The following is a 20,405-nucleotide window of genomic DNA, read 5'->3' on the forward strand; positions in this document are numbered from 1 at the left end:
ATGCCTTTTTGAAATGTGCAGGGACCCAGGCTAATTGGTCCAGCCTTGTTGTTATCAGCAGTTTTCAGCAATGACTACCTAGACCTAACTTTGAAATCTTTGTGAATTTGCTCAGTATAAACAGAATAGGGTATTGAAATATGCAAAGAGCTGCTACCATGTGGGCATCTGCTAACCTTAGCATATCATAGTATTCTTCATTAGTGGGCATGCAGAAGGAGCTCAAAGGACTCTTTTTGATGGCCATGATATGAACAATCAGGAGGAGAAAGTGAAAAAAACTTTATTTCACAGGAGGTTCTGGTAATGAGTAGTGAATTTCGGATATGTTCAGGATTATTCTGCTTTCCCCCCTTTATATCAACAAGTCAAAAACTATTCATTAAGCAGCCACTCTGTTTAAGACTATATGGAAAGCACTGTGGAAGATATGGTGATCTATTAAACTGGTTCTTCTTCCTTCAAGCTTAAATTCTAGTTGAGGTGACAAGACTTGAAAAATTAGGTAACAGGAGATAAACAGTTCAAGGCTAAAATAGAAGAGGTGTCATGAGACAAAACATTATTATTTGACAAATGAATGCTACAGACAAGTGTTCTAGGAGTCCCAAGAAGATAGAGCTGAAAGGCATGCTGATATAGTACCTTTTCTCCTGCTGTTCTCTGTGCCTGAAACATCCATTCCATACATCCCTCCCTACCTGTAAAACCCCTATTTATCTTTCAACATACTATTCAATCATAGCTTCCTCAGTTCAAACTTCATCAACCCACCCAGAGTTAACCACGTTACCTCTGGTGAGCTCATAGAAACTTAAACTCACTGAGTCTATAGAAGCACATTATATTGCTGTTTACACATTGTACTCCTCCACTAGATGGAAACTCAAGGGTAGGGTCAATTTGATATGAATTTATCTTTCTGTCCTAAGAACCTACCTTAGAGTTGTATAGTCAGTGTTCAATACATTTGATGAAATGAAACAAAATGAATACAGTGGAAAGAGCACTGGATTTGGAGTCAATGACAACAGTGCCTAGCTTAGGAAATGCTTTTAGGAAATGCGTGTCATATCACCTCTGTGGACTAAATTAGAATGATCTCTAAAGTTCTTTATAATGGTTAAAACTGTGTAATCTTAGACTGGGAGTGGTTCTTAAATTTTCCCATAACTGCCACTGACAACAACAATGGCTAATGTTTACGGCAAACCTGCTATGTGCTAAGCATAGATCAAAAATGATCTCCGTCAACCTTCCAAATAAGCTTATGTGGTCAGTGTTATTACACTCATTTTCCAGATAGAGAAACTGAGACTCCAAGAGGTGGACTAATTTTGCCCAGAGTCACACAGCTGGAAAGTATTGAAATGGAGATTCTAGTTCAAATATTTTTGAACCTAGAAGTCTACGCTCTTAGCAACCACACTAGTCATTCTCAACCCTGAACGCACATTAGAGTCATTAAGTTGTTTTTTTTTTTTTTTCTTAATAGTGATGGCCAGGCCCAAGTCTTCTGGGATTCTGGTTCACTTAGTCTGAGGAGTGGGTTGAACATTGGCCGTTTTAAAAGCTCCCCTGAGGGATTCTATTGTGCCACCAAATTTGAGAATGCCTGCATTATATTATTCAGCCTTTGAGACTGCAGCCGAGTCTTGTGAAATGGTAGAGTTTAGATGGGCAAGAGAAAGGACGACATTCTGGATAGGATTTTTTTTTAAGCTTTAAGGTGATGCACAATTATCTGAATGTGTCTTATTTCTTTGAAGTAAGAGTCCTTTGTTGTATCAAAGCTACTAAGACATAAGTGCATAGACCAGACTTCAGCCCTGCTGCAAGTGGATTTCAAAACAGTTTCAATGCAATTTCCCAGTTTCAGAGAGAAATGGCTTCTGCACTGGCTTATACTGGGTCTCCTGCCACCATTTTTCTGCCAAAGGTCAATGGACAAACTATTTCCTTGCATGGGACAGTAGGTTCTCTTTGACTCATACACTGGACTGCCAACCTTTCCATTTCTACATGATGGTTTTCATTTGGAATTTGTGAATCAGATTGATTGAGAAAGCTAGAATGAAAAGAATTTTAGAAAAGACATGAAATGATCTCTCCTTGCTTTACGGTACAACACTTGTCATGGGGCTGGTTTTACAGCATTCTTGAAAACCTTCCTGTCTGGCCAGTGCATCAAAACAAGTGGCTTATTTTGGGTTTTGGCAGCGGCTGCTGCTGATGTTGGGGGTGGCTTCCTAAGGACAGTATCCCTGAGGGGATAGGAAACTGGAAAGAAATTGGTAGTAAACCAGCAGCTGAATAACTCCTGAGTGTTCTGAAAGACTCATTGCAGTAGAATTGTCAGGAAAGGGACACCTTGATTAGGAACATTTCAGAGTGCTCAAATTGTTTTCCTTTTATAAGCATACCACTTAAACTTTGTTGGCAATGCACTTCCTGATGATGACTTAATCTTTTGGCTAGATTAACTACTGGCTTAAAAATACAGTTATCCAGCTGGGAAGGGCCATTTTGGGGTTTTCTGGAAACAGGCTCCAGAGGAGGACTGTGGGACTCAGTAAATTGTTGTGCAGCATCTTGGCGAGGTTACCTCTAAATGTCTTAGCTGCAGAGGTTTATGGTGCTTGAAAAGGGAAGAAGATCACCTTGGGTCAAACCCAGACCCACAGAATTCATTTCATTCCCTTTCAGTTTTGACTGCTTGCTTGTATCAAAATAGATTGTGGCAAATGGTGTTTGGATTTGGTAACTCTTTGCATCTTGTTAGAATCTACCTTGAAACAGCTCTCTCCAGTTTCTCTGCGCCCATAGCATTGATAACTAGGTACTTGGCTGGAAAAGAGGGCAGGCTCTGAGAAGCAGAACATCTATACTCTTATTAACAAATGGTAAAACCTGTCCTGTGCAATGAAATATGGGATGGTCTGAATATTACTAAGATACTAAATATGAGGGAGTCATGACAATTATAAAAGACAGAATATCCATAGAGATTAGGCATTCTGGAATCAAGCATATCTGGAGTTTGAATCCTGGCTTTACCACTTGCTAACTTGGATGATCCACATTAGCTTTCTGAGCCATTTCCTCATGTGACTATATTGGGAGAATTTAATGAGATGCTGCATATGATTTGTTTAGTAGGTAGTTAACACTCAATAAATATTGGCTGTTATTATTAGACTGTGATTTTTTTTATTACTTCCATCATTACCACATGTTTTTGCTACCTTCATCCCAGATGGATTCCCACTGCCCCCCAGTGCAGTGTCCTACCTCTCCTGTAGAGTAAGTACCATGATCCAGACCTTCTTTCTATCCTAAAACCTTACCAACCTTTGATTCAATCCTTATGATTGAATCCTTATGTTTATGCTTCCTATTACATGACAGTTGACTCCACTATTTATCAGTGAGATGACCTCTGTGAGGCTTATTTCTTCAGCTGAGAAGATTAAGTGAGATAATCCATGTAAATCACTTAACACAGTGCCTGGTCTATGGTAGTACTCTGTAAATGTTGGCTGCTTTTACTTCTCTGTACTTGTCAAAACAGGATAGTGGTGAGACTGGAAGAAAGACACTAAAAACACAGATTGAGATGATATTTCTTTCATGGCAAAGGATCTAGAGACATAGAGGGATGGTTATGTATAGCGGTAGATGGGGCATTATGTTCCCAGATGAAAACATGGCTCTCAGGTTCCCATAGCTCGCCCTAGGGATGTGCAGCTTTGAGCTACACCATCTGCATAGAGTAAGGATTTTTACCAGACTCTAAAAGATCCTTTTGCCATTCTTATTTTGTTTTCTTTTAATTCTCTCCTGGTCCCACCCAACTGTTCTTCAGATTCTGGCTACAAATCTACCTACGTACCCACCAGGGGCAAATAAATGATCACAACTCCTTCACATTCCTAAGTATTTATGGGAAAACTAGGTGAGGGTAAGGTCACTTTCCTGGAAACGTCAGTTAGCAGGAAAAGGCTAAGGCCTGTTTGAGGTCTACTTCTGTTGGACTATGGTGATGCTTTATAATAGGATTTATTTTTATTCTGAAGTGGTAAGACCTTGGCTTCAAATTAGAGCAAGCATCTCTAGATGGAATTTGTTTCCCCTTGGAAAATGCTTAATATAAAATAATGCAGACTTGTAAAAAATTCTATTGGCATGACAGTGTATGAATAGAGAAGTAAAAATGCCTGCCTCTTAATCCACGTGCCTACCCTGCCAATCCCTACCCCACAGATAACCACTGTTAACTCTTTGTTGTGTATCCTTCTAGGTTTTCTCCATCCGTATATAAACATATATGTCCAAAAATTGGATTCTATCATAAATATTGATCTGCTTCCCCTTTTACATAATAGCATGACTTGGAGTTATTTCTGTGTCAATACATCAAACTCTTTTTCCTTTTTTAGCAAGTGCACAATATAGATGGATTCTTGGGTAACTTCAGTTTTTGTCTTTATGAACAAAACAGATTTTAGATGGTAATGCCATTTACAAGTTAATGAGGTTTATTAAGTTCACACAGTTATTAGGTGGGAGAGTCAAGATTTGGACCCATGTTGGCTGACTCCAGAACACATGATATTAACTGCTAGGCATTCCTTAGTTTCTGTAACTTAATTACTTTTACTCTCAGTTTCTAAGGTAAGCAGTAATAAGGTATCAACAAAATTTCACAATTAGAATAGACCTTTGAGACAGCTTATCTATTCCAACCTCTGACTATACAAACAAGTCATTAGATTGTTCCTCTTTGGGAAAAATCATTTCCAAAACTTAACTTTGGTGATAGAAAACTTCATTAAATTATTTGCATTTGTGGTGGTAGAAATTCTGGATTGCTTAAGCAATTGTTCATCTTGCAACCTTTATATTTTATATCAACATTTCTTCATATGATATGCTAACACTTTGGAGTAGGTAGGGTAAACTGTTATTAAGTCCATTTCACAAGTGGGGACGTTTAGGCTCAGGGAAATTAAACAGCTTAAATTTTTTATTGAAGTATAGGTGATTTACATTATGTCAGGTTCAGTTGTATAGCACAGTGATTCTGTATTTTGTAGGTTATACTCCGTGATAGGTCATTACAAGATAATGGATATAATTCCTTGTGCTATGCAGTATATCCTTGTTGCTTATCTATTTTATATATAGTAGTTTGTATCTGTTAATTCTATACCCCTATCTTGCCCCTCCCCCATTCCCTCTCGCCTTTGGTAACCAACCACTAGTTGTTTTCTATATCTGTGAGTCTGTTTCTGTCTTGCATATATTTCCATTTGCATTACTTTTTAGATTCCATATTTAAGTGGTGTTATACAGTATTTGTCTTTCTCTGACTTATTTCACTAAGCATAATATTCTCTAGGTCCATCTATGTTGCTGCAAATGACAGCATTTCATTCTTTTTACGACTAATATTCCATTGTATATATACTACATCTTACTCCAATAGTCTGTTGATGGGCACTTGGATTGCTTCTTTTATTATAAATAGTGCTGCTATGAACATTGTGGTGCATGTATCTTTTCAAATTAGTGTTTTCGTTTTTTTTTCTGGATATATATCCAGGAGTGAAATTGCTGGATCATATGGTAGTTCTATTTTTAGTTTCTTGAGGAACATCCATACTGTTTTCCACAGTGGCTGCACCAATTTTCATTCCCACCAACAGTGGGGATGAAACCAGTGAAAAGGGTTCCTTTTTCTCCACATCCTCCCCAACGTTTGTTATTTGTAGACTTTTTGATGGCCATTCTGACTGGTGTGAGGTGATACCTCACTGTAGTTTTGATTTGCATTTCTCTAATAATTAGTGGTGTTGAGCATCTGTTTATTAAATGGCTTAAAGTTATATAGTCAGTTACTGAAGGCAACCTGAATGTCAGGTGAAGGAGTTTTGACCTGAAGGCAGCAAGGAGTTACTGAAGGTTTTGAATAGGGGTGAGGCTGTGGGAGTTACGTGGGTGGGGTAAGGAGATGATTGTATGACAGCACTGACACTTCAGCAATAGGAGTGGCAAGAGCCAAGATAGTAAGCCAGGTCAGCTATTCAGATATGAATAGATAAGAAGCATGGATACTATTGATAGCAATCAGACTGAAAAGGAAGGGATGGATGGAAGAAATATCAGGAGGACAATATTTCTAGAGCTTCATGACTAGCTGGAGATGGGGGACTAGAGAAATAAAAGAAATAAAAGAGATAAGGATGATTCCAAACATATTAGTTGGATTGTCAGTGGAACCTTTTACAAATAAGAAAATCAGTGTTGGAGTGAAGAGCAGCTTGGATTAAGACTTGCTGGATGGCGATGTTGTGACGCGTCAACAATGGCGGCTGTGTCAACAATGGCGACTGCGTCAGCGTCAACGGGCCTCCGTTGTCAAGCGGTTTCCAGGCGTTGCAGCGGGACCCGCAGTCATCTTAGAATGGGCCCGCTCCCGCCGCGTTGTGGATCGAGCGGTGGTGTCAAGACCCAGCGGGGCGAGCCAGCGTCACTTCGGCCTCTTCACTCTCCCGGACACTGCACCTGGGCTAAGTCGGCAACATGAGCGGCAACAACTTGGATGAGAACGACGAGTTTGATGAGCAGTTGCGAATGCAAGAATTGTACGGAGGCACTGAGGACGGCGACACCGAGAAAGATCCCGGTGGAGAAAACGATTCTTTCCAGCAGCAGCCGACTGACACCCCATACGAGTGGGACCTGGACAAGAAGGCTTGGTTCCCCGAGATCACTGAAGATTTTATTGCTACATATCAGGCCAATTATGGCTTTTCTAACGACGGTGCGTCTAGTTCTACTGTGAATGTCCAAGATGTCAGTGCTAGGACTGCAGAGGAACCTCCGCAAAGAAAATCCCCCGAACCCAGTGATACCAAAAAGAGGGGAGAAAAGAGAAAGGGTGAATCAGGATGGTTTCATCCTGATGAAAGCAGAGACACAAATGTGTATGTTTCTGGTCTGCCTCCAGATATTACAGTGGATGAATTTATACAGCTCATGTCCACGTTTGGCATTATTATGACAGATCCTCAAACAGAGGAATTTAAGGTCAAGCTTTACAAAGATAATCAAGGAAATCTTAAAGGAGATGGACTTTGCTGTTATTTGAAGAGAGAGTCTGTGGAACTTGCATTAAAACTTTTGGATGATGATGAAATTAGAGGCTACAGATTACATGTGGAGGTGGCAAAGTTTCCACTGAAAGGGGAATATGACACCTCAAAGAAGAAAAAGAAGTGCAAAGACTATAAGAAAAAGCTGTCTGTGTGGCAAAAGCACTTGGATTGGAGACCTGAGAGAAGAGCTGGCCCATCCCGAATGCGCCACAAGCGAGTTGTCATCACCAGAAATATGTTTCACCCTTGCATATCTCAAACGAATGTTCAAGAAGCCGCAACTGAAATGGAATTTGAAGAACCTACAGATGAAAAGAAGTCTGAAAAAACAGAAGATGGGGGAGAACTTGAAGAAGATGCTTCTGAAAAAGATGCTAAAGAAAGTGGCCCTGAAAAAGAGGCTGAAGAAGACTGTCCCCAAAAGGAATCTGAAGAGAGCTGCCTCGAAAGAGTGTTTGAGGAAGGCTGTCCCAAAAGAGTGCGTGAAGAAGACTTCCCCGACAGAGAGTCCGGAGAACGTAGCCCCGAGAAAGAGCATGAAGAGGGTAGTCCTAAAAAAGAGTCGAAAGAGAATGGTGCAGAAAGAGAGCCCAAAAAGAAGAGACTCAAAACAGATCCTGATGAGAACGGCCTTGAGAAAGGTTTTGAGAAAGAGGGCTCTGAGAGGAATTTAGTGAAAACATTCTTAAAAAAGAGGTAGAAGAAAATAACTCTGAAAAATCAGAATTCAAAGGTGACAGCTCTGGGAAAATGTTTGATGAAGAAGGCTCTGAGAAGGGGTTTGACGAAGAGTCAGATGAGAAGGAAGAAGATTCCACTGAGAGAGGGACTGTGGGTGATTCAGGGAATGTTAAGGAGGAAGGGCCCCTGTCCACAGGCAGCAGCTTTGTCCTCAGTAGTGATGATGACGATGAAGACGATGATGACGTTTAATCCCTTAAACTTGCTTTGTAGGGTGATTCCTCCATCTCCGTTTTGCCTCTGCTCCAGGGTAATTACTAGTAGTGTTACATGAACGTGTGCATAGAGGTAGGATGCCCTCAGATCAATGCAGTGAAGTGTTCGTGATTATCTGTACTGGCCGATTTTAAATATATGTGAACAAGACAACTGGATTCTTGTCTTTTGTCATATTTGTTAAGTGCATGCAGAATAATATTTTTAAAGTATTCTGATTGAAGTTTTTGATATTCAGAAATCAAAAATAAGTTGTTAATATGCAGAAACAGAAAATTAGACCTGAGTTAAATTGCATTTTTCATTCTTGCTATTGCTTTATTCATACTAAAGTTTGGTTTTTCTAAGGACCTGAAAAATCCCTGTAGGAGTCTCCTTGTTTCAGCTTATGATGTTACCACTGATGTCCCCATTTCCCCTCTCTAAACCAGAACATGTTACTAAAACTTATGAAGTAAAGAACACTTCCGAGTTTTTCCCTGCCCAGTCCTCGCAAGTTACTTTTATTTTTCTTTTCTACCCTCTTGCCATGAAAATTGAGTCTTAAACGTGCAAAAGTAAACTTCCCAAGGTCCACAGCTTCCATTATTGAAAATACAGAGGAAATCAGAATTCTACCGTGTACTGTTTGGGCCCCTCTAGAAGCTGATTAAAGTTACAGGACCTTTACCCAGAAAAATCTATGCATGCACTACACAATCTTTTGTATACAGTTTGGGGTGGTTCATGGATCCCCTGGAGTTTAAGAACTTTTGTCATGCATATTTCAGATTTTTGCTTTTGATTTTGTTCTAGAATCATGGTATCTAGTATATGCTAAGTTGTGTAGTCCCAATAAAAATTTGGGTCTTTCTTGATTGTGCTTTCCAAATTCAGTATTCATGAATTGACTTCTGATGTAGCATTAAGAAGTTATTCTCATAAACTAGAAGAATTAAAATAAACTGCATTGGTGCTTTCTCATGAAAAAAAAAAGACTTGCTGGATGCTGGTGGTTGGATATGTAAGTAAAAATGTGCAGCTATTTTTAGAAAATGTAGTACTGGGACTTGGATGAAAGCAGTTTTGCAGGTTCAGGCTCAATAGTTTTCTATCTTTACAGAGCTGTTCACACACTCAGTATAGTAGGTCTGTAAGGAGACTTTAAATATCATCTATTCTGAGTCCCTCCTTTTACAGAGGAGACCAATTGGTGAAGTAACTTGCCCAGTGTCCTGAGTGGCAATGACAAATCATATTTCCTGAGTCTCTGTTCCTTGCTCTTTACTGAACTTTAGAGGTTGCAAACTGGTAATGGACCACTGATAGTTGTGTTTAGCCAGTAGAGTAGATTGTATTATTGATCACAAATACTTGCCGCCTCTCTCTAGGAGAGGATTAAACTCCTCCTTCCCATTAAAGTCATCCTTGGCCATGTGACTTGTTTTGGCAAAGGAAATGTGTGCAGAGGTGATGTGCAGTATTCCGGAGAGGAACTATAAAGCATGATTCAAGTACATAGTTTCAGTGCATGATTCACCAGGTTTTCTTTTTCTTCTGCTACGAGTTTGTTTATCAATATTCTAGATAGAAGTAGAATATAGAAGTAGCTGTGTCAGCCTGAGTCCTAGACTAAACATGATGTGCAGCAGATATGCAACTAACCTGTGATGGGATTATAATGTGGGTAAGGAACAACCTTTTGCTGTAAGCTAAGAATCTGGAGTCATGTGTAAATACAGTATAACCTAGTCAGTCCTAACTGATACAATCTACATCATTTAAAAAAAATGAATCAGTGACTAACATTTGGAAATTTTGAGAATTAGCAGAAAGATCCAGACTTCAGATTTCTGATGAAAAATTGGCAGGAGTGACACATTTGGCCAACCCGGCACACATTGGCTGGGGCTGTATAGCATCTATCCTTTAGAAATAGAAGCTAATGCTATAGTTTACCCCAAGCATCCTATACTCCCTATTTGTATCTTACACCCATCCATCTTTTTCTTCAGTTATCTACATTACCTGTCTGGCCCTTGTAAGCACTTGAATTTGCCACTTTGGCTTTATATCAAGTTTTCCTACCCCTCAGCAAGAAAATGCTAGAGGCAAAAAGAACAGAGGACTGAAGACAGAACTTTAGTTAATACCCACCTGCATGGATGAGATAAAGAATCAGTGGGGAGACATTTAATAACTGGTTAGGAAAGAAAGAAGAAAACCAGAATTGGACAGTTACCAAAACAAAACACAAGGAAGAGACAAGTCAAGAAGGGGGGATGGTCAACCTCAGGGAAAACTACAGAGTTCAACAATAAAGACAGTGATAAAAGCAGGTCATATGTGACCTTTGAGAGAATAATTGCTGTGTTTTGATGATCATGGAAGACAGAAGATAGGAGATTAAGGAGCAAAGGGCTGCTGAGAAAATGGAGGTGTTGAGATAAAAATTTTCACAAGTTTGGTATTGAATGGAAGGAGAAAAATAATTAATTTCTAAAATGGCAGCGGAATCAAACCAAATGTGTTTTTTTTCCCACTTCTTGTTTTGGTGGACAAGGGCAAGGGGCAACACGTGTTTGAAAAGCATTGGCAAAAGAGCCAGTAAAAAGGAACCAGGTTATTGAGGGAACAAAGTTTGGGAGGTGGCTAAGGGTAATGGATAGAGAACATGGGTGAAGCAGCTAGTTTTGGAAATAAAGGATAATAGACCTTCATCTAAGTCTGTTAGTGTGCAATATGGGGTCCTAATGAATCATCAGTAGTAACTCAGAAGAAAGCAGTATCTGGGTCCCATGGTGGGGGTAGGGTAATGGAAGAATGATGACCTTGTCTAGTAGTTCAGAGAAGGTCTGTTCTCTCTGGTTACAGTCTTGAAGGAGGAGCAGACAGGCAGTGAAGGATCTGATAACTGAGAGACTGAAAGCCATTTGCGGCAGGAACCCGAGCCATGTGCCCAGATAGAATCTTGGTGCCTTTCTGGGCCCCTTTTCTGTCAGTTCTGCAATTGCACTAATAAGAAATGCCTCTTATCTCACATAGGTTAATGATTTTGAGAAGGAAAAAAATACAGTTTATTATGATGGCAGGAAGGGCAATGCAAATGGCAACTGAGAAACTTGAAATGCAACTAAGTGCTTTGAACTTCATTTCAAGAGGCAACGATACCACTCACCAAATAGCACCCTCTGAAGAAGGAACATAGAATGACAAAATATGCTAAATTCAGTAATTTTCAGCCTGTGCTCCTAGACCCCCAGGAGACCCTCTTTGTGGTCTGCATACTGGGCCCTTATACTATTAGTGTTTACAATATGTCAGTGTCTATATTTCTATTAATGACATAAAATAGGGATTTACTTATGCTACATTAGCATCTCATTATCATGTTTGGGTTTGGACCAAAACACAACAGCTGACCTATAGATCTTTCCTGTCAAACAGCATAGAGAGAGAAACCACTGTGCATCATGATGTTCGTGGAGGCCATGCTGTCATTCCCACTACAACCACAATGAGAGTATTGCCAAGGAAGGAATTTCTAGTGGAGTCTTAGTGGAGAATGAAAGCAAATAAGATAGTGGGTTTTTTTCCTGCCTTAACAAAAGCGTCAGTATTTATGCTGCTATAGCTGGTAAACTCTGTTTTGTGAAGGCACGTTGATGGGGAGGGTACTTGGGATAGATTCTGATAGTAGGTGGCCCATAGGTTCATTTGCCTTGGAAGAGACTGGAGCATAGAAACAAAATTACACTCATTGCCCCATTCTTCTGGGGTTTCAGTTACTTTCCCATTACTTCAGCAGGTTCATTTTCTGAGTTTTGAACGGGGTCAGAATATAGAGAGGGGATTGATAGTGTGGTGGTGGGAAATGTGCTGCAGGAGGGAATGTGCAGGGAGGAATGGGACTGATTCTTGGACTGTAGAATAAAAATCAAAGAGAATGAGTAGTTCTCAACTCTGTTTAATTTACCTTTGTTGTATCTTTCTTTGTCACTAGGCTACACTAGGCACAAAATTTAAGAATTAGTACAATGGGCAAGACTCATGGTCTGATCAGCTTATTCTTCCAACTATGACAATGACACTAAGGACATGCTATTACAGACCTTTCCTGACATCAACTGTTTTTCTTAATTACATGAATATTATAAACTATATACTGGTTCAAATAGGAGATTGAAAAATCCAGGGACCTCAAGGATGAGTAGGAGCTAGTCAGTGGTGGTGGGGTGAAGAGAAGAGGTTGTATTCTGGACAGAGAAAAAAGCATATGCAATTGCCCTGAGATGGCAGAAAGCAGCAGACATCTGGGGATTTGAAAGAAGGTCAGTGGAGCCTGGTGAGCAAGTGGGAGGATGATATCAGTGGAGACTGAAGAGATAGGCAAGAACTGGAAGCCTAAGAATATCCTTTGTGGGAAACAGTGTCCTGAGTCCCATGAACGTTCATTGAAAGCAAGTTCATGATATTATTAGTGGTATTATACTAGAAAGCCTCCATATACTCGAGCTTATGTTGTACTGTACAGTCACTCGTTTGAGCATTCATTCGACAAGCATATATTGAGTGTCTACTGTATGCCATGTGCTTTGGGCCAGAGTTGTATACCTCCCAGACTTTTGTAAATTACAGGCTGCCACTTACAATGTGGTCACTTTTTCAGTCCTGTCATGATAGAGTCAGATTTAGCTTCTTTTCATTATTATTATCTTGGGTATAGTATTGACGGTTTGGAGAACAGGGCCCAATGTCAGTGAGTTCTGCTGTCAGCAATCTGGAATACATCTTCCAAGGGTGTCCTTAAGCTCCTGGTGGGCAAGATCAAGAGAGAGAAAAAAACTAGAGCTGTGTCTTTGTGCCACTGAAGCAGCATTTGGGGAGATGTTAGGCTTAGTTCTCACGACTCTCTTATCCTCAGTGCTATGAGCTTTGACGAGGAGCCTATAATTGTCATTTTGAAGACTGATGGATGCCACTTTTTTCTTTATCTCTCTTTCTAGCTTTGCTTTATTTAGACTCTGTTTTTTTTTCACCTACTGCCTCTTTCCATTTTTTTCCATCTCTTTTATTCCATTATCCTAGCTGTCTCTCTGAGAATGAGTACCAGGAGTAAAGACTCTGCTCTCAGTAGCAGGGAAAGCAGAGTGACTCATGGGCTAGCCCTGACCTAGGAATGAACCTTTACAGATATCTTCATCTTCATCCTCATTCACAAAGAGCACTTATGCTGAAGAAATTAAGTCAGTGGCAAAAAAGTGGCTTTCTCATCTGGAAACCAATTTAAGAAACTTTCTCCACATACTCTGGCCTTCATTGATCTCACCTTTTTCTGTAGTGTATACTTCATTGAACAAGAATCATAAGATTTAGTTCTTGATAATATATTGTATTGGGGAATCTTGCATGATACCACTACACCAGCGGTGCTGCTTATATTGTATTGGGATAGTTTCTAATTCTTTAATAGATGTTGATTTTGTTACCCTAACAGGATAGGACTGTAAACTCCCACAGGGAAGGGACTATGACCCTACTTAATTTCTATCACCCTTAGAACTGAGCAAAATGTCAGGCATACAGTTTAGCCATTCAATGGCACTTGATTGAATTAATGAGACCTGTCATATTATTGTACATAGAGGAAGACCTTTGGATTCCTACCTGCCTTTCTTTGATTGTTAGAGGGTAATAGAATTTTTGATAATAATTCTTCCATCATCACCCTCCCTCATTTGTCTTTCTCTTTGTGCACCAGTAAGGAGGCATAGATTTAGATGAAACATCCATTTCTTCATGTCAAATTCTGTCCCTTTGTGTGGCAGTTTCCATTATACAAGTATGCCTTTGCTTTGTCTCTACATCAGGACAAGTGAAAGCCAAGTAACCAACATGAGTGGTTGTATCCCTTTTTTGTTCTTTTACCCTTTGAAGCAGCACAGGAGGAAGAGAGGACAATAATGTAGGAGGACAATAACATGAGAAAGTTGGAATATGGTATAAATGAAGGGGACAGATGTCATTTGAGGCTACAAATTAATCCATTAGGTCTTTGGATTGTTGTAACTAAATGGCAAGAGCTGAGAGAGGAGCTGTGTGTGAAGATGAAGACATTCCTTGGTTTTGGCAGCCTGTGCTTGGTAAACCAAGATAAGAGATTGAGGTGCTGATATTCCCATTGAAAAAATTGCATGAGATTAGTATGGAAAAAGAGAAAGGGCTTAGAAATCAAAGAAATGGGAAAGGAAATGTATTTGATTCCTATGGCTGTTGTAACAAATTACAACAAACGTCGTGGCTTAAAAAAACACCCATTTATTATCTTACAGTTCTTGAAGCCAGAAGTCCAAAATGAGTCTCACTGGGATAAAACAAGGTGTGTATAGGTCTGCATTCCTTTCTGGAGGCACTAGGAGAAAATCTATATCTTTGCTTTTTCCAGCTTCTTGAGGCTTTCTGCATTCCTCGGCTTGTGGTGCCCTTCCATCTACAAGGAACCAAGTAACCATATGTGGACAAACTTGGGTACTAAGTCTGTAGATGACATAGGAGACATGGGCCAGGAAACACTGAATGAGAGCCAATGCCCTTCTAAAGATGTAAAAACTGTTATGTAAATATTATCAGAAACAGATAGCTTAAGAGCCGAGTCATGCTATTTAAAATAATCTCATTATGATTTATAGTGCATATGAATACATCTTGCTTTGCACATGCAGTGTGTTTGCATTAGAGTTCTGTGACTTAAGATGTAGTATAAGATAAAGTCCGTGTAAGCAATTTTGTAAATGTTTTTACATTTAGCTTTCTAATGCCAAAGCTAATTGTTTAATATCTCCTCTGTCCTCTGCTTCATGTCCTTCTGTTTCATTCTGGGCCACTTCCATCCCTCCCTCCCTCCCCCTTTCCTATTTTTTTCCTATTGTTTTTGGTTCTTATGCTTTTCATTTTGTCCTTCTACTGACATCATATAAGTTTTTAACTGAGCAATTAATAGAATAAATAAAGTCAAGTCCAGCATATATACATTTTGGAGGCAGAATTTCTGTTTTGGGAAACCCCTTCAAATTTAATCCCATGCTAGTCAGATTTCATGTTTATAGATAAAATTTTAATGGTTCCCTGTAGCCAATCTCCTAGAGCCCCTCTATGTTTTTACTCTTTCTGTGCTTTGACATGTGACCTGCTTGGGAAAAAATAGGTTTTTTTGAGGATATTATATAACTTGTATGACTTTTCTCTAACATATTTTGGCCAGAGATATGGATTTGATTTTCCCATGGACTGTAGTGTAACTCTAGTTCATTACTCCAGTCAGTGCTCTTTATCCTGGAGGTTATTTTACAGAAGTTGTTCAGAGGAACCCCCCAAAAAGTGACTAGATGTATACTAGCTTTCCATGTCTGCTATTAGAGAAAGAATTCCTGAGTTTCCGCCCTACTGATAGTGGGTCAATACTCTCATCTTTGTACATGAAGGAAGCCTCACAGCCAGCCCTGTAGACAAAGAGTGTTTTCATTTTTCATCTTATTCTCTACTAGTCCTTCTTTCCTAGGATGGCCTCATGTCTCTCAGAATGGCTAACAAAAAAATATGGCTTTAAAACCGAGCATAGCTGCTAATGACTTTATGATCCTAAGGCAAAGTTGTCTTTGTACCATAAGAGCTTGGCTGTGATTTGATAGTCTGAGGTGTGGTGATAAGGAAATGGATGATGGCTGTTTAAATCTGTCCGTGTGGCAAACTCAACAAGGTTGAGTATAGCCTGGTGGTTAAATTTTTGGTCTCTGGACTCATGAAGAGTTGGATTAAGTTCTAACTCCAACACTTACTAGCTTTATGTTGTTAAACAAGTTACTTTACCTTTTTGAGCTTAACTTTCTACATATGTAGTAATGTATATCTTAGAAGGTTAACTGAATCACAGGGAGATTGTCATTGAAGACTGTTTTCCGTAAGCACGTGGGCAGCTGCCCATCCAAAAAATCTAATAAATACAGAGGCACATTGTACATCAAACTGAAATAAGGCAGCCTAGTGTAGTGGCTAAAAGGATGGATTCTGGAGCCTGATGCCTCGGATTCAAATCCAAGCTTTATCATTTAATAGATGTGTGGCTTCAGGCAACTTATTTCATCTTGTGGCTCCAGTCTTCTCATTTATAAAGTGGGACTAATGATAGTACATACCTCAAAAGCTTGGTATGAGGATTAAATGAATTAATACAGCTATAACACTTAGCACAGTGCCTGGCACATACTAGGTGTTCAAGAAGGGCTATCTCCTCTTATTATTGATACAAGTGTTGTTAACACTACTAATAATAAATAAATAAGTAAAGATGATAGATGTAGAGATTGAGATAAAGGATGATACCTTGGTCTCTAGCTTACTCAGCTGGTTCTGTAGTGGTACCATTTATTGAGATGGAGAAAACTGAGAGTAGATTTAGGCATAAGTTTTGGGAATGGCAAAGTTTAGTTTTTGATGTAAATGTGAGGTGCCTGTGGAATATGAATATAAAAGTTTCAAATTAGGCAGTTTTTCTACAAGTCTGGGGTTCACAGAATTATGGACCAGGGATATACTTTTGAGAGTAATCAATATACTATATTTTTAAGATTATGATACTGGATGACATAACCAAGAGAGAGAATTTAGAAAGGGAAGGAATGAGGGGGTCCAGGATCAGTCTCTGGGGGTATGGATAATGAAGAACCAGTAAAGGAGATTAAGAGGTATGGCAAAAATAAAAGAAGGAAACCTACCTTTTAAGTAGGTTTCAAGAAGGAGGGCATTGTCAACTGTATAAAATGAGGGCAGAAATATCCATTGAATTTGACCCTTTTGAGAAGTTTGGTTATGAAGAAGCATAGATTAATGAGGATGATAGCTGGATGTGTCATCAAGGAAGGATCTCTTTTTTAAAATATCAAAAATTCTAGCACATGTTCATATGTCAGCAGAGGTGATCTGTTAGAGAAGGAGAGATCAAGGAAGAGAAAACAGGAGGACATAGAATCCAGAGCATAAATGGAGGGGTTGGCCTTTGACAGCAGCAAGAACGCTGCCTTTACTTCTATGAGATAAAGCGCATAGCACAATGCTTGACATATAGTAAATGCTCAGTAATTAGTAGCTGTTATGCTTGTTGTTTTTGTTGTAAGCTCAAGAGCCATGCTGACTTGGACACGGAAAAGGCAGTTTGAGTATGCTCAGAGCTCAAGCCTTAGTGGAAGGAAAGCCTGGGTAAGGAGTTGGCATTTAGGGTGTGCTATTCTAAACAAAGACCCAAGAAATGTGAATTTTGAGATATAAATGCATTTGGCTAGGTTGTCCCACCTAACCTAGCCATATTTTTTATATCAGGGGAGGGTACGAGGCATCTCTGATTATGACATGGACAAAAGACAAGGTACTTTTATTTTATCAAGTATACTTCAAAGACGTGGCTCTGAGAAATGGGCAGATTGAGCTCCATTGAGATTCACTGATCAGCATCTCTCATAGTGCGTGTTGTCCCTGTAACACATGTAATTAAGGAGAAAGTGTTCCCATCCATTATATTTACCTCAGCAAAATGTGCTTCCATATGATGACATTAAGCAGTAAGTGCTTTGTGATTTATGCTGTTTCTATGATGTCATTGTCTGTGCTCTCAATACGATAAGCTGAAGGCGTTTTAGCTATTATTCCTTTAGAGACAAGTACCTTTTGTTAAGGGCCGATTTTTCCCAGCATCCTGAAATGCCTTTTGCCTAATCATCTCTGAGCATAAATGCAAGCTTTGTGATTTTTCAAAAATGCTTCAGAATTTCCTATAAATGTGTGCTTTTTAATTCTTTTCTCAAGTGGTCTTTATGCAACCAATAGAAGTCTAAATGTTTGATTGTTTTTTTCATCCTATGTTTTTTAGATTAAAAAAAAGTTTGATTGGTATTAGATATGAAAGATAGAATATGCTTTAAAACTTTCGAACTGTTATTTGAGATCAGTATTAGAGAGAGAGGCTCTTTCAACAACTATCTGTTGTCCTGGTTAAAGTGTATAAGAAGCTACCTGGCCAGGAAATGGGCTGCATTGGTTTTGAACCTGCCTTGTTATTGGTACCATATGTCTGTTCTCCTAAATACTGAGCCTGGCCCTTTGGTTTCTGTGAATTTCCAGATTCCTGCATATTTGCCTTAGTCTCTAGGATTTAGGCCTTTCTAGTTCCCATATCTTTGCTTGGTCTGGCCTGTCATGCTTTGTCCTGTGTGTTTTCAGACATGTGTGTGCTTGCCTGGTTTAATTCACTAACTTTTCTCAAATGCTCAATCAGGTATGCCTTCTGACTTTTGATCCCGGGACTGATCTCTGTCTTGGAGTACCAGCTTTTTACCCTGGCCTCCATGTTATACTGTAACTCCCAGCACCGGCATTGAGAGCTGAATAAATCACTGATCTGACCCAGTACAGCATTTCTGATTTTCATAGCAGTAGTCGTAGAATGTAAAGGATGCTATGCTTGACGTTTGAATCTCTGGGGTTAAACTCTGGCACTACCAGAAACTCACTAAATGTCTATGAGCAAATAGCTTAGCTTCTCTGAATTCAGTCTCTTCTTTTGTAAAATAGGAATAATTTTTGCTTCATTCACTTTTGTGAGGATAAATGAGAAATAAGATATCATATGTAAAAAAAACCCTAACATGATAACTAGCACATGTCTGTTAAATCTGGTATTTTCATACACAATTCTGTGTCATTAATTAGTTTCTTTTTACAGGCAAGTACTTTGTTTTCAGAGCAAATACTAGCCCATAAGTAAAAAGTATCAGTGACAAAAGTTTCCTGCTTAAAATTCAGAAAGACATTACCACATAAGTTCATTTTAACAATTATCCCAAGTTTCCCAATTAATTTATCTTCAATTCTTATGTATGCTGATCACCAATTGCATTATGTCCCTTCTGAAAACAATTAATATGACAACTTGTAAATTTCTTGCAGAGAAACTGGATATTCAGAACTGAACAAAAACATGATAGTGATTATAAGAACAAATATTTGTGTATTTGGTGGTGTTATCCAAGAAATAATTTGAACTTTTGTCCATTTATAAGATGTGATTTGCTTCTTATGTTCAATGTGCCATTCATTAAAACAGCAACATAACATGGCATTTTAATCTATATATTTTTGGTGAAGTCATGCTATTGAAATACAACTTCATGTGATTAAAATGATTGCTGTCACATTATCTAACCATAAAGAAGATGGGAAAGTAAATCAGCTCTTTTAGAGTACTTAGTGCATAGAGAGGTATTTAATATACAGCATTCTGTTCAATGTTCAGGGAGGCAAATATCATTATTCCTGATTTACGGATCTGAAAACTGAAGCTCAGAGAAGTTGAGTAACCTGTCTATGGTTATACAGCTAGTTCAGAGTATAGCTGAGATTCGAACTCATGTCTTCTTTATTCCAGTTCCATGTGTCCTTTTCACTACTTGAGGTAAACTACTACTGTCTCCTGATACCAGAATGGTAGGGAAGACCCTCTGTACTTGGAGATGTTCAACGGTTAATCCAATTCCTGGCAGTGAACACATACAACTGAGTGTGAAAGGATAGGTTAGTAAGGGAACAGAGAACAGGCAAAGGCTGAATAGCTCACATTCAGAGGCATGTTGTATTCAGCTAATTCATAAACACTGCACATTGGACCTGCATGTATGTAAAACTCAATGATTACAACCTCCCATCTTCAAAAAAGGGAAGGTCAATGTAGAGGAAGTATATCATATGTGGAATGAATCTGTAAATCATTCTGGTGTCACGTCACTCCCGTTACTGTCTTACTAGGGGATGGCAGCAGTGTTTTTTACTCAATGTGTGCATGTGTGCAATTGTTTTCACTGGGAAATAAATCAGCGATGCTATAGTCTTATGACCCTAAGAGAATTGTATAGGTTTTTAATGCATTTATCATGCATCCTACAGATAACTTTGCCCAGGACAATTCAGCCATCAGTTTCATTCTTGTTAACATATACGACATCCATAATGTTATAGTGTAGATCAGATTTCGTATTTCAGCTCTTCCATTTTTGTTTAAGTGTCCATGATCGATTACTTAATGTCCCTGAATCTCAATTCCTTCTATCAAATAGGGCTAAGACTACCTTATAGATGTATAATAAAGAGGAAATGAGGAAAAATAGATGTACATATTCCCTTATATTCTGTTCAAATGTTACATGGAGATGAATGAAAGCCAGTTCCATTGCTGTTCATGACAACACTCTTGTAGTAGCTTAAGTT

The 20,405-nt window shown here is 39.0% G+C and overlaps 2 protein-coding genes across 2 annotated transcripts in view; both read left to right on the top strand.

Annotated features, from left to right (window-relative positions):
• IL1RAPL2 (interleukin 1 receptor accessory protein like 2) overlaps nucleotides 1-20,405 on the top strand; it is a gene marked incomplete at its 3' end in the record, with an annotated part of 1,138,357 nt that overhangs the window by 231,328 nt on the left and 886,624 nt on the right. The window lies entirely within an intron of this gene.
• LOC307180191 (17S U2 SnRNP complex component HTATSF1-like) lies at nucleotides 6,562-8,093 on the top strand (the record flags this gene model as incomplete). The annotated part of the gene is given in 2 exon segments (XM_079910314.1): nucleotides 6,562-7,822; nucleotides 7,825-8,093. Coding segments are annotated over 2 exon segments (1,506 nt in total). The 5' UTR covers nucleotides 6,562-6,585.

The sequence above is a fragment of the Stenella coeruleoalba genome, assembly GCF_951394435.1.
Source record: "Stenella coeruleoalba genome assembly, chromosome: X".
Lineage (NCBI taxonomy): Eukaryota > Metazoa > Chordata > Mammalia > Artiodactyla > Delphinidae > Stenella > Stenella coeruleoalba.